This window comes from Erpetoichthys calabaricus, chromosome 1, assembly GCF_900747795.2.
Source record: "Erpetoichthys calabaricus chromosome 1, fErpCal1.3, whole genome shotgun sequence".
NCBI lineage: Eukaryota > Metazoa > Chordata > Cladistia > Polypteriformes > Polypteridae > Erpetoichthys > Erpetoichthys calabaricus.
In genome coordinates, this window is record NC_041394.2 from 328,272,675 (window position 1) to 328,286,773 (window position 14,099).

Sequence of the window (14,099 nt, forward strand, 5' to 3'; positions counted from 1 at the left end):
ATAGTAAACAGTGTGGTGGTTTACACTGTAGTCTCCTGAGGAAGCAACTTAAGCTGAAAAGAAGCACAATGTCCATCACAGGGCATACATTGAACACACTACAAGTTGTTATTGAAAAGAGGATGATGGCAAAATTGGATGCCATCATGGACAATCCCCTCCATCCACTCCAGGAGATGCTCTCTTGGAGCACTTTTAGCCACTGGTTCATACCACCACAGTGTGCTAATAAGCTCCTCCTTTCTTCCCACTATTATCTGGCAATTCAAAACTTCCACATGATGCACTCATTGAATGAATATGTATTTATTTACTGGCTGACTGATTGATTGTTTGATTCTATTCTCTGTTCAATGAGTCTGTATCCTTGTTTTTGTATGTTTCTGCTGTTGTATGTATCTGAATTTCCCCATGGGATTAATAAAGTTTAACAAATCTAATCTAATTATAAAACTGTTGTGCATCATAGTAAGATATTCCATCATAATAATATAGCCACCACCTTTGTGTTCAATGGCTATTTGAATCTAGTTTACTGAGTTTAGAATAAATAAATTTCAGTTTAATCTACAGAGACGACTTTGTTAAAGATCACAACAATGTCTTAACACGCTTTTGCTGTTTTTACATGCTATAAGAAACATGAGAAATGTGAGCTTTCTGCTAGCACTCTACCAAGTGGTTGCTCCCGGTAAGACCATTAGGAGATAACGCGCTTATGTGGATTTGAAGTTCTACAGTGCTGTGTAATGTCATAATGCTGTGAAAATAAAGTGTTACCCACTTGTCTTTATTATTATTTGTCACCATGTCGGAGAATTTCCAGCAGGGAAGAGGAAATGTGGAAAGCTTTTTTCCTCATTTTTTTTTAAAAAGGATGATTATTAACACAGGCAATTCCCTTAGTGGGTAGAACTTCCAGATTCTGAGTAGATTATTAATGGTGAGGTGGTTACTTTGAAGACAGGGTTCCTCTTCAGGCCATATCACATTAGACAACTTTTCCATCAACTTTCAGAAGTGGCCTTCATTTATGTGATTTTAATGCATCGAGGGCAGTCCCATGTAACGTGGTCTGACAACCCCAGTGGCTCAATTCAGCACCGTCAAACTGGTTTGACTTTACCATTAGTCATATAGTAGTGGCAGGCCCTTTCTGCGTGAGAGCCTATAACCAAAGAGTGGCCATGTGGAAGCACAATGCATATAAGGAGGAATTAGGAATGCCTAGGGTTGCCAGATTAGAAAATTAGAAATACAATACATCCATCCATCCATCCATTATCCAACCGCTATATCCTAACTACAGGGTCACGGGGCCTACTGGAGCCAATCCCAGCCAACACAGGGCGCAAGGCAGGAAACAAACCCCGGGCAGGGTGCCAGCACACCACAGGAAATACAATACAATACAATTTATTTTTTGTATAGCCCAAAATCACACAAGAAGTGCCGCAATGGGCTTTAACAGCCTCTTGACAGCCCCCCAGCCTTGACTCTCTAAGAAGACAAGGAAAAACTCCCAAAAAAACCCTTGAAGGGAAAAAATGGAAGAAACCTTGGGAAAGGCAGTTCAAAAAGAGACCCCTTTCCAGGTAGGTTGGGCTTGCAGTGTGTCAAAAAGAATGGGGTCAATACAACACAATACACAGAACAGAATAAATCCTCAATACAGTATAATACAGTATAAAAATAAAACGTTTTGACATCTTGGGATTGATGGATTAGTTTTTAAGTCAGGAAAAAAGTGGGCCGTGGCAAGTAGTTACAACACACTTTGTTGACACTGTTATGTTGCAACGCTGATACAGAACTGCACAGCAGCACGGCTGGAGAGCAAAATGGTAACCATGTCGCTGTCCTCAGCCAACTCATAGCAACTGAACAAGCTGCAAACAGCAGCTTATATTTGGGTTATTTTCATCAAGAAAATAACTGAGAAAAGAAAGTATAATTACTTATAAAGTTACAACTAAGTACCGTAAGAAGGTAGTAACAATATATTTTGATTACAAAATTTGAAAATGAACTAAATACAGGACATTTGGGTGTCCCTGAAGGTCAGTATGGGACAGGGGACAAAATGATTAAATATGGGGCATGTCCCGTATATAAGGGACGTCTGGCAACCCTAGGAATGCCGGTGTTTTGGATCTCACAAACATTAGTGAAGCTTGTCTGTCTGATGTCTTGAGTTTTACATCCCACTGCAGAATGGGAAAACAAAAAAAGGGACTGGCTGTCACAAAAAGGGGAGAGATTAACTGCAGCCAAAAATTTGCACTCGGTCACGTAATCTGACAAACCCAGTGATTTAAATTGAGTCATGTAAATTGACATGGTGCAGCAAAGAGACATAGCGAACAGATAGAAGACACAGAATGTGCAACAAAGAGACCCGACCGGATCTCAGGAAGGACTCCTTGAGAGAAGCTGCTCAAGTCCCACACCAGTCACTGGTGAGATTAAGCTGATTTTAATTGTAAGCACAGCACCATCTTTTCAATATTATGCAACTGTTTATCCAGACTTCACTGCAAGTTTATCTATTCCATATAACAAATTCTATTATTCAAGAGTTCGTGTGTCTTATGGAAATTATTACTTGATGAATAACGTTTGATGTTGCAATTGGGAAGTGTTTATGTTGTAAAATGATGTATGATTTTGTGTTTAGACATTGGTTCTTGTGATCGTTACATATACAGTGGAACCTCGGTTTGCGAGCAACTTGGTTTACGACTGTTTTGCAAGACGAGCAAAAATTTTTAATAAATTTTCACTTGATAAACGAGCGAGGTCTTGCAGTACGAGTAGTTTGTCTGCTGAGCGTCATGTGATCACATCTGAGCTGATGGTTCTTCTCTCTCTCTCACTGCGGGATTGTGGGCAATTGTCTCCTATTCTCCGTCTGAGTCGGCGTACCTCACTCATATAGTCAACATCTGTACGAGCGTATAGTGTTCACTACAGCATTAGCATTGTGACTGTGTGCTCGCACGCGCTCGTGTGTGTGTGTGTGTGTGTGTGTGTGTGTGTGTGTGCTCGCACGCGCACATGTGTGCTGTGACGTGTGAGTCCCCGTCTTGCACCCTAAAACACGAAGCTGAGTCTCAGTACTTTAGCAACACAAGCTTTATTCAGCTTGAAACAGCAACAGTGCGGTTATTTATACACAGACACAGCAGTCAGGCAGGGCCCTGCACATTTATAATGTTCCTTGTATCACCTATTGATGGCAGGCACTTATAACATGTCCGCAATCTTTTTGGATTCGCTTTTACGGAGAACTGCTACAGCGCTGGGAGACTGCGATTGCTTTGGGACGCTCTTCAGCGTGTCATCCCGTTGAATGCAATCCCACAAGAATTTAGAAACTCACACACACCAGCCATGATTCTTTTCAAAGGTAAAGTGCAAGTTAATTTGTTTTATGTATTTTTACTTTAGATTTTGTATTAATCATTTTTATATGAATAGTTTTGGGTTGTGGAACAAATCATCTGAGTTTCCATTATTTCTTATGTGGAAATTCACTTTGATATACGAGTGCTTTGGACTATGAGCACATTTCCTGAACGAATTATGCTCGCAAACCGAGGTTCCACTGTATTGTTAAAATTAAAGCCAATCAATAAGGCTAATATGTGAGCAGTTTGGAAGGGACGGTCCTTGAAAAATAGCATCTCACCATCATCTTTAGCTAAAACGTGATTGTTGCAGAATGGCATCCTCTTGGCTGAACAACTTCAGGTTAACAGACCATCTGCTTCAGAATATCTAGAACATTGTACCTCACCAGGATGAGAGTTTCATTGTCAGAGCAAGTACTAGAAATTACCTTCTCTGTTTTAGCAACAGTTTTGGTCATCATCTCGGTTGAGGGAATGTCCCCATTCATTGACCTCTGCAATTTGCTGAAGGCTGCACTTGCTTGATAAAAGCACAAACAGCCCCAGTGGATCACATGCTACATTCTAGTCATGCAACTGCCTCCTACCAGACTTCATGACTGTACTCCTACCATCGCCTTTCACTTTCCACCCATTGAATTGTGTCTGTTTAGGCTTTTTGTTGCAAGTAATGGTGTTGTTCAACTCTTATTTTGCAGTCCCTGTGAGAGTTTCTGTCCTTTCCAGTTCCTTTAAATGTTTTTGACTTATGCCGAAAAAAAGACCCTGAGCGTACTTTGATATTTTTGCCTTACAACAATGATAGTTCACACTATAACTAAGTGATTTACTATATATCCTCCACTTCACCATAAATTCAACTTTCCACTTTTCTTCTGTATTAGGTTAGGTAAGTGTTGATTGCATACACATTCTGTTGAAATGAAAACTTCACTGCATGCGTGACAAATGCCTTGGATTGAACAGGTCAAAGAATGACACCCTTGCAGGACAGGACATGAATGACATTGCTGTTCTGGAATTTAACTAGAAAACTGTAAGTCAGTAACCAAGCCAAGTTCATAACCAAAGAAATGTCACTGTGGTGAAGTCACACGCTATTGCGTCACTGGTCAAAATCCCTAGCAACATGGTGGCAACCACACCACTACAAAGAGGCTCCCATGAAAGCCTGCACAGTGTCAAGGAACGACATAAATATTTTTTAATTCCATGGACATGAAGTTCAACTGTGTTCAATTTATTAGATGATGTTTCTGAACTTAAATTTAAGCACTAAACCAATATGTGATGATGCAGCTTCACGGAGCTGTTGAACCCGACACCCTCGATAATGTTACCGATGAGCTTGGCAGTGAGGCACAACAATGGAGCAAGGGGAAGGTGTAAAAGAAAGTGCCAAGTGCTTTCATTAAAATACAACAAAACAGTATCCAAATAAATAAAGTGCAGTGCCTAAAAACAGAAGTGTAATAGTGGAGGTTAAAAAACACGATAGAAAACAATCCTTTAAAAAAACAACGAGGTTAATATCACGGCTGGAATCAGTCCCTTTAAAATTTCAAAGCCCGGTGTCATCTTTTATCTGGTGGCTCCCCTGCTTCTCTCATATGGGCTTCTCAACAGGGGAGTCGCCCTTCCTGCAGCTGACCTTACTACTGTCCAGTTGCCTTCCGTTCCCTGGCTCCGTACGGCTACCTTACTGGACCGAGACTTGGGTTCCTCAACGGCCAGGTCGCTCACGCTGATGCACACCTTCCCAAGACTCCACAACTCCCATTGCCTTCCACAGGGAGTCATCCATACTACCGGTCAGTCCAGCTCCTAGAAATCGTTCAGCTGGAGCGACCACTTCCAACTGCCCCTCCTCTAGCGTCGGCCATACACTGCTTGTGAGGGGCTCTTCATTTCAGCTGCCTGCGAGTGCTCTCTCTCTTTCTCTCTCTCTCTCTCTCTCTTACCGGCTTTCTCCACACTGCTTCCTACTTTCTTTAACTCTGCAACCTCTGTGTTTCTTTTCTGTTCTTCTCTTTCTTTTCTGTTCTAGCCGCCTCACACTTCTATTTATGAAGAGGACATGGTAGCTGTGGAATCAGCAGCCCCCGGGCACAATTCCAGATGCGGACGGCTTCTCACCTGTGCAATTAGGTGAGAAACGCCCCCATCACGAATTCCCCAGGAACCGCTTCAGCCACACAACTACGCCCCCTTGCTAAGCCGCGAGTGCTGCGATTATTTATTTAAAATTGGCCTCTTGACATGAGCTGTGGACCCGCTACACCACACAATAGTACTTGATTTATCATTGTAACGTCAGAAAAACCCATAAGGTTTTTAAAGGGCAAACCATTAGAGAGAGAAGCAAAACAGAATAGGGTCAAAACAGAAGATCAAAAAGTGCTGAAACAAGCTACAGAGCAAAATGAAAATCAAGGCCAGAAGGATAAAACAAAAGTCAGGAACCCAAAAGATTAATTTAGAAAACAAGAAATATTCACCGTAGGTTTAGCAAAGTCATTTATCCCTTTCTTGGATAAGGACATGGAGAAGTGGGCAGTTATTTAAACCCATTGCTGCAATTACCAGTAGGTGATGACCCTGGATGCCAACCCCCTCAATGATGGGAAAGATTACCCTGGCAATTGGAACAACCTGCAGTGCCCTTGAGGCACACAAGATGGCTGGCAGAAGAAATAAACTTCCAAAATATAACAATCATGGACTAGGCCTGCTAGTACTAAATTGTTGTGAAGCACATGTGGCATGTTAGTCAAACACTTTTGCAAGGCCTCAAATGCATCTTGATATATTCAATTGAATTTAAATAAATACAAATTAAAAATAAGTGAGTCAAATGCACAAACTGCTCCCCGGATCAAAATCTACTGATTTCCGCCTCATTCGGCCTTACCGTGTTTCCCTGGATCACTACAGTACAATTGCATTCATTTCATTTTGGGGTTACGTTTTTCCTGATACATCTAAGCAAACTGTCTTGTGTTTAGACTCAATTGAAGTTGTATTAAGTGAGGTCATGTCAATTCTGTTTCAAGGGATGTGCTGTGATGCTCAAAATCATAAGATAGTTGAATCTGGTTAGTCAATAGCTACGCTGTATGAGTATTTCCTCCAAATAACTTGGTGTCCCCGGTGTGAATTGCCGTGTGGAGTTTCCATGTTCTTCCCATATCAGTGTGGATGTGCACTAAGAATTTTGCCTTTCTGCATTGCAACCAAGATGCTTAGATGCTTAACTATGAAATCTCCAAGACATTGTAGGATCTTTCATACCTCCAGTTTTTCACAGTGATATGAATACTTCTGCCGCTGGTGATGGTAAATGATTGACAACATGATCCTTAAGAAGAGACGTCTTTCCTAAATTCCAGATTTTTAATTTTATCTAGTTGCCCAAAATGGAGTTTTCAAAGTACAGTGCGACCAAAACAAGTTAAATACCATTTTACCATTTCGTGCAGGTGCACATTCTGTGGGAACTGGTTCTCCGTAGACCTCCACTTCACATAGCGTCAAGTACTGGTTAGGCAGCACAACGCTGACGAATTGGCCTTTCATTCCGTAACAGCAGATGGTGTGAGCAGATCCGGGGTAAACTGCAGTGATTGTGCCACATCTGGAAGAGGAAACCATTGGAAATTTATAGCCAATCTGCCAGTTACATTGATACTTTTTCATTTTAAATTACTCAGGGTTTTACTTGACCAATTATGGTTGTAGAGTAGTGTAGAACTTTAACAACAGGATCTACATTTTTAGCCATCTTTGCTGAGAACAATAAAACCTGCTCAAAATGGACTGTTAGAAGGCCAAATAAATCCATTTTACAGATTTTCTTTAATAATCGTGGTGCAAGCTACCGATTTCACTGCACAAAAAAAGTTTTTGCTTCTTGAACACTATTGGGTGTTTCTTATAGATTTTTGGGTGCTGATCACGAATATCATATCAAAATTTACCCATCACGTACCGTTTCAGTTTTGTCATGATTTTTTCTTATATTTGTATCGCTCCCGTAAGTGACTTATCAACAATGGTTTGTGCAGCCTGGGCATGACCATCCATGGATTCACTCCAGGTTGGAAGCTGTTCTGTGGAAGTTGACATCCTGGGCAGGTCTGAATGAGCTCAACGCTGTCCCAGCATGCTATAAAGGTGGTTTGCATACACCAATCCTGCTTATTTGGTTAATATAGATAGTCAGTGTGTATGTATAGTATCAGTATAGTAAAGTATAATATATGTAGCAATATAACTGTAAGTAAGCTTGATGCTATAGACGTTTTGGTGTCAGGCGATATGTCTCGTCAATGTCGTAACAGCCGCGATACATTCTGCTATATCTGTGGCGAATATACACTTGCGCCCCAGAGACGTTGGATGACTGCTCTTGTGAAGAAAGCTTATCATGTGTATTTCGGCTGCAAAATTGGTGATCAAGACAAGGAATGGGCACCTCACATTTGCTGTGCGACATGTGCTGTCAGTCTGAGAGCCTGGCTCACAGGCAGTTCAAAGACAATGTCATTTGCTAATCCGATTATATGGCGAGAACAGAAAGACCATGTGACGGACTGTTACTTCTGTTTGACTAATGTGTCTGGTTTCTCTGCCAAAAACAAGAAGTCAATTGAATATCCTAATCTGCATTCAGTAATGAGACCCGTGCCACATGACAACAGTCTTTCAATTCCAAAACCACCAGAGGATTGGACCGTAGATAGATAGATAGATAGATAGATAGATAGATAGATAGATAGATAGATAGATAGATAGATAGATAGATAGATAGATAGATAGATAGATAGATAGATAGATAGATAGATAGATAGATAGATAGATAGATAGATAGATAGATAGATAGATAGATAGATAGATAGATAGATACTTTATTAATCCCAGGGGGAAATTCACATATTCCAGCAGCAAAAATATTAAATTAAAGAGTAATAAAAAATGCAGATAAAAAAAACAGACAATAACTTGAATAATGTTCAACGTTTACCCCCTCTGGTGGAATTGAAGAGTCGCATAGTTTGGGGGAGGAATGATCTTCTCAGTCTGTCAGTGGAGCAGGACAGTGACAGCAGTCTGTCACTGAAACTGCTCCTCTGTCTGGAGATGACACTGTTTAATGGATGTAGTGGATTCTCCATAATTGATAGGAGCCTGCTGAGTGCCCGTTGCTCTGCTACGGATGTCAGACCGTCCAGCTCTATGCCAACAATAGAGCCTGCCTTCCTCACCAGTTTGTCCAGGCGTGAGGCATCCTTCTTCTTAATGCTGCCTCCCCAGCACACCACTGCGTAGAAGAGAGCACTCGCCACAACCATCTGATAGAACATCTGCATGATGAACCAGATGAAGAAACTGCAATGCAGGGTACTGACAGTGACATTGACCCGGATTTTGAACTGTGCTCATCAGGCGATCCACATCTGATAACACAGTCTGAATTGATCGATTTGGTCAGAGATTTGGATCTGTCAAAAGCAAAAGCCGAGCTGCTGGGTTCGAGACTGCAGGAATGGTGTTTGCTGTCACCAGGTACGAATATTTCTGTGTTTCGATGCCTACATCATGATATAACCAAATTTTTTGCACAAGTCAACAGTCTCTGTTTCTGTTGTGACATTGAAGGATTGTTCTCGGCCTTGAGTTGTGATCACAACCCGGAAGAGTGGCATCTCTTCATTGATTTGTCAATGTTAAGCCTGAAAGCTGTTCTGCTACACAATGGCAATGTTTATCCTTCAGTACCTGTTAGCTACGCAGCACACATGAAAGAAACGTATGAGAATATGGAATTGTTGCTGAAGCACATCCAGTATAGCAGGTACAACTGGAATATCTGTGCAGATCTTAAAGTCATTTCTCTGTTAATAGGACTGCAGCTCGGCTGTACAAAGTACTGTTGTTTCATCTGTGAATGGGACAGCCGTGCCAAAGAGTCGCACAATTCTCGACAGAACTGGACACTCCGTAAAAAGTTAGTTCCAGGACAGAAAAATGTGACACATGAATCGCTTGTTGACCCGGCAAAGATATTTTTGCCTCCTCTTCACATAAAACTGGGACTCATGAAGAATTTTGTGAAAGCACTGAACAAGGAAGGAGAAGGTTTTCGTTATTTAAGACAGATGTTCCCAAGAATAACTGACGCCAAGATCAAAAAGGGCATTTTGTTGGCCCCCAGATCAGACATGTTATGAGTAGGGAATCCATTCCCGGACGGGTTTATCCAATCTCAGGTGCCCGGGGATGACACAGTGCATGGGCATCTCACATGTGAATGGTTTTAGAACGACCAACACTTATTTTTAATAAAACTACTGCAATATGTTGACAGAAATAAAAGACTAACCTTATCTACAAGCAGTTCATGCTGTCATATAAGTACATGTATCTTTAGTTGTGGTATTAAGAGCGTAGAAAGCACAACGTCCTCACAGGTAGCGCAGTGATAGTGCTGCTGCTTTGCTGTAAGGAGACTGAGGAAGATTGTGGGTTTGCTTCCCAGCTTCTCCTTGTGTGGATAGCGCTTTGAGTACTGAGAAAAGCGCTATTTAAATGAAATTTATTATTATTAACGTGTCCAGCATGCGGTCGTCCATGCGAGAGCGCACCTTCGTGCAGAAGTACATCAGCCGTTGAGAAAGCACGCTCTGTCTCCACTGAAGGAGGCAGCACAATCATCAGATACTGATACACTTGTTCTAAACAATGCCCGCGCTTGCCGTTGTACTGAAACACCGCCATTTCAGCTTTTACTGATGCATCCAGTTTCTTGTCATCATTCTGTGATGGCAAGTTTCTTGGCACAGATAATGCGGATGCAACAGACTGACGCATTGCAATTTCAAGTTGCTGTTCAAAGCTGGGGGCGGCACGGTGGCGCAGTGGTAGCGCTGCTGCCTCGCAGTTAGGAGACCCAGCTTCGCTTCCCGGGTCCACCCTGCGTGGAGTTTGCATGTTCTCCCCGTGTCTGCGTGGGTTTCCTCCGGGCACTCCGGTTTCCTCCCACAGTCCAAAGACATGCAGGTTAGGTGGATTGGTGATTCTAAATTGGCCCTAGTGTGTGCTTGGTGTTTGTGTGTGTCCTGCAGTGGGTTGGCACCCTGCCCGGGATTGTTTCCTGCCTTGTGCCCTGTGTTGGCTGGGATTGGCTCCAGCAGACCCCCGTGACCCTGTGTTCGGATTCAGCGGGTTAGGAGATGGATGGATGTTCAAAGCTGTTGTCTGATGAAGTGTAAGCTGCAGCAATGACGCCACCTTAATTATTTTCAACTATAACTCTGTTATTTCTTGATCTATTTTTACTCTTTTACACGCTACATATATGTGAGCTTGGCCGTTCCCATTTTCCCGGGAATTACAGCAGTTTCATTCCCGGGAATGCAGGAATGAAAAATGTCCGGGAATCCTGGGATTCCCTAGTTATGAGTGACAAGTGGTTTGAAGATCTGTTAGTTGGGCCAGAAAAAATTACCTGGAAAGCCTTCAAAGACGTTGTTGACAATTTTCTGGGCAATTACAGAGCCCCAAACTACATTCAGCTGGTAGACAAACTTCTCAAAGCATACAAGACAATGAAGTGCAACATGTCACTCAAGATTCATTTCCTCCACTCACACTTGGACTTCTTCCTCGCAAATCTCGGTGCTGTCAGTGACGAACACGGTGAAAGGTTTCACCACAACATTGCTACGATGGAGAAACGATACCAGGGCAACTGGAATCCGTTAATGCTTGCTGGCTACTGTTGGACACTGCAACGTGATGCACCAGACATTGAATACAAAAGAAAATCAGGAGCAAAACACTTTTAATTCTGATTAATTTAATAGCTTATACGAAACATAAACGTCATTTCCTACGTGATGCAGTAAAACCAAAACTATACTTGTGCATACCCAGTAGGTACCTGTCACAATCAGCAAAATCTTTTCAGGAAGCAAGACTTTTCAAAAAAATTGTTGTGCACTGTTTTCAGATTTATTTCCTGTATCACTGTACAAAAATGAAAAAAACAAACTATCACCTTCATGCAATTTATGTCAGAATCACTTTAGTTTTGTTCATGTGTGTGGTGCACCATTTACCGGAATGGAGAAGTGATGTATTTTATCTATAATAATAAAAGGCAAAGCCCTCACTGACTGACTGACTGACTGACTGACTCACTGACTGACTGACTCACTCATCACTAATTCTCCAACTTCCCGTGTAGGTGGAAGGCTGAAATTTGGCAGGCTCATTCCTTACAGCTTACTTACAAAAGTTAGGCAGTTTTCATTTCAAAATTATACGCGTAATGGTCATAACTGGAACCTCTTTTTTGTCCATATACTGTAATGGTAGGCAGCAAGATGGCCGTAGGAGACTGAGTTGCGTGTCGCGTCATCACGCCTCCCACGTAATCACGTGAACTGACTGTGAACTCAGTACGTAGAAAAGAAGGAGGAGCCCCAAAGAGCGCAGAAGAAAACATTCATTACACAATTGACAAGGCAGCGAAACAATAAGAAGCGAGTGAGTGACGCATACAAGCATCTTCATAAGACACGAGGTATAAAAAAGCACGGTGTAAACCGTAAGTCTAAATTAACTTTATACAAACGCTCCCGCTGCCGTTTGCAATACCATATTCGCGAGATACAACTTTAATGAGAAGACACGAGGTATAAAAAAGCACGGTGTAAACCGTAACCTTAACTTTATAGAAACGCTCCCGCTGCCGTTTGCAATGCCATATTCGCGAGATACAAGTTTAATGAGAAGACACGAGGTATAAACGAGAGTTTGCATCACTTTGTAACAGGGTTAAAATTGCTGTAGCGAGAAACTTTTAACTGCCGGGTCTTAGCTAACATTAAATAAACCCGTGGACATCGCAACATCACACAAGAGAGTGGCTCACGTGAAGTGACTGAACGCAGCAGGAGTGATCACTTCCATAAATCAAACCTGTTCAAAAAACACATTACACAATTGATAAGGTAGGAAAACAATATGAAACAAGGCACGGTATAAACCGTAACTTTAACTTTATACAAACGCTGCCGTTTGCAATACCATATTCACCCCTGTGAAGCGCGGTGATTTTGCTATATATATTAAACTATTTCAACCATTGTATGATCTGCTTCTCGCAACTGAAAGAGGGCACCGTGGCAGAAGTTAGCCGACTTGCTCACCAACCACAAGCATTACCTGGTAGGTAACCACCCATACAATCAGATTGTGAATCACACTACGAATGCCTGCAATGTAATTACCCCGATCTACATGCTGTCAAATGAACGAACCTCACGCCGTGGCACAACGTTAGGGGCTTCGCCTCTACGTCTGAGGATCGATTCCCGTAAGGGAGTGCAGTGACTGTGTACTCCTGATGAGCCCACAATTACGGCGAAACACGTGTCGCATACTATGCATCTTCAAAGCACAGTGTAAACAGTAAGTTTAAATTGAGTTTATAGAAACGCTCCCGCTGCCATTTGCAATACCATATTAGATGACTTTGTAACAGAGTTAAAATTGCTGGAGCGATAAATTTTTAACTGCCGGGTCATGTCGCGTGTTCTTGGGTAGGTACACCAAAAAATGTATACATTTATGCATGTAATGGGCAAACAAAAAATGTACTATACCCGAAAGCACTACAGTAGTACTCAATGTATCTTTACTTCTTAAATGTTAATGTTTTACTGTTTAATAATTTATACGCTTCTTATATGTTATTCAGATTCTTTTATCAAAATACCAGTAACAGCGCACTGCACGATAACGTGGAGTGAATACACTTGACATGACCATTCATAGTATTTATCCTCTTTCTCTGTATGTTTACCATTCGTTTGCTCAGACGTTGATGCGCTTGCTGCTTAATGAGCAGCTCTTGACCCTAGCGTCCCGCTGCTTCTCTTCTTTCGTCGGCATCTTTTCCCGTTAAAACTGATTTTTTTTAAAACTTAGTATGTTTTCTTTAATTTTTCAGTTAAGCTGGCACTTAAGTCTTCAATCTGCCTCAAGAATGATTAGCGAAGGTGGTAGACAATGAAAACGTCAGCCGTACGCATCCGCCACGCACGCACTGGTGCGCGCAGCTCTCAGTTGATTCTACAATAACATAAAATAAACATAAAAAGAGTAATAACTTGCAGCACCGCTATTCAATTACACTTGCCTAACGCCTCAAATAAGGGGAAATACTGTGGGATCTGGGCATCCGTCAAACCAGCAATCACAAGCCCGATTAGAAAGCGGGAAGCTGTGATTTGTCGTCTCCCTCCCATGTAACAATCACAGCCCGTGTTGCAACGCACTATGTATGTATATGTATATATGTGTATGTGTGTGTATATGTATGTGTGTATATATATGTGTTCATATGTGTGTGAAAGCGAATAGTAGACGTGACATAGTATCTGTGTACAAAATTTCAAGTCAATAGGTGAAACGGTTTGCGAGCTACAGCTGATTTAAAATCCTGGACAGACAAACGAATAGCCACGGTAGTGTTTTATAGAAGAACATTTTAATGTTTAATAATTTATATTTATATGCAATGTGCTTCTTATATATTACTTCATATTCTCAAATGATAATGATGTTAATGTTGTTTATATTGATTTCTATGTTATTGTAAGTGCTCTTTATTTGTGG

The 14,099-nt window shown here is 41.6% G+C and overlaps 1 protein-coding gene across 7 annotated transcripts in view; it reads right to left on the reverse strand.

Moving 5' to 3' along the window:
* LOC114666204 (uncharacterized) overlaps positions 1 to 14,099 on the reverse strand; it is a 196,368-nt gene that overhangs the window by 9,214 nt on the left and 173,055 nt on the right. For all 7 annotated transcript variants that reach the window (XM_051925011.1, XM_051925029.1, XM_051925020.1 and 4 more), the window contains one exon: positions 6,881 to 7,047. In XM_051925011.1, the coding sequence (XP_051780971.1) occupies positions 6,881 to 7,047 (167 nt within the window). The remainder of the gene's footprint in view (positions 1 to 6,880; positions 7,048 to 14,099) is intronic.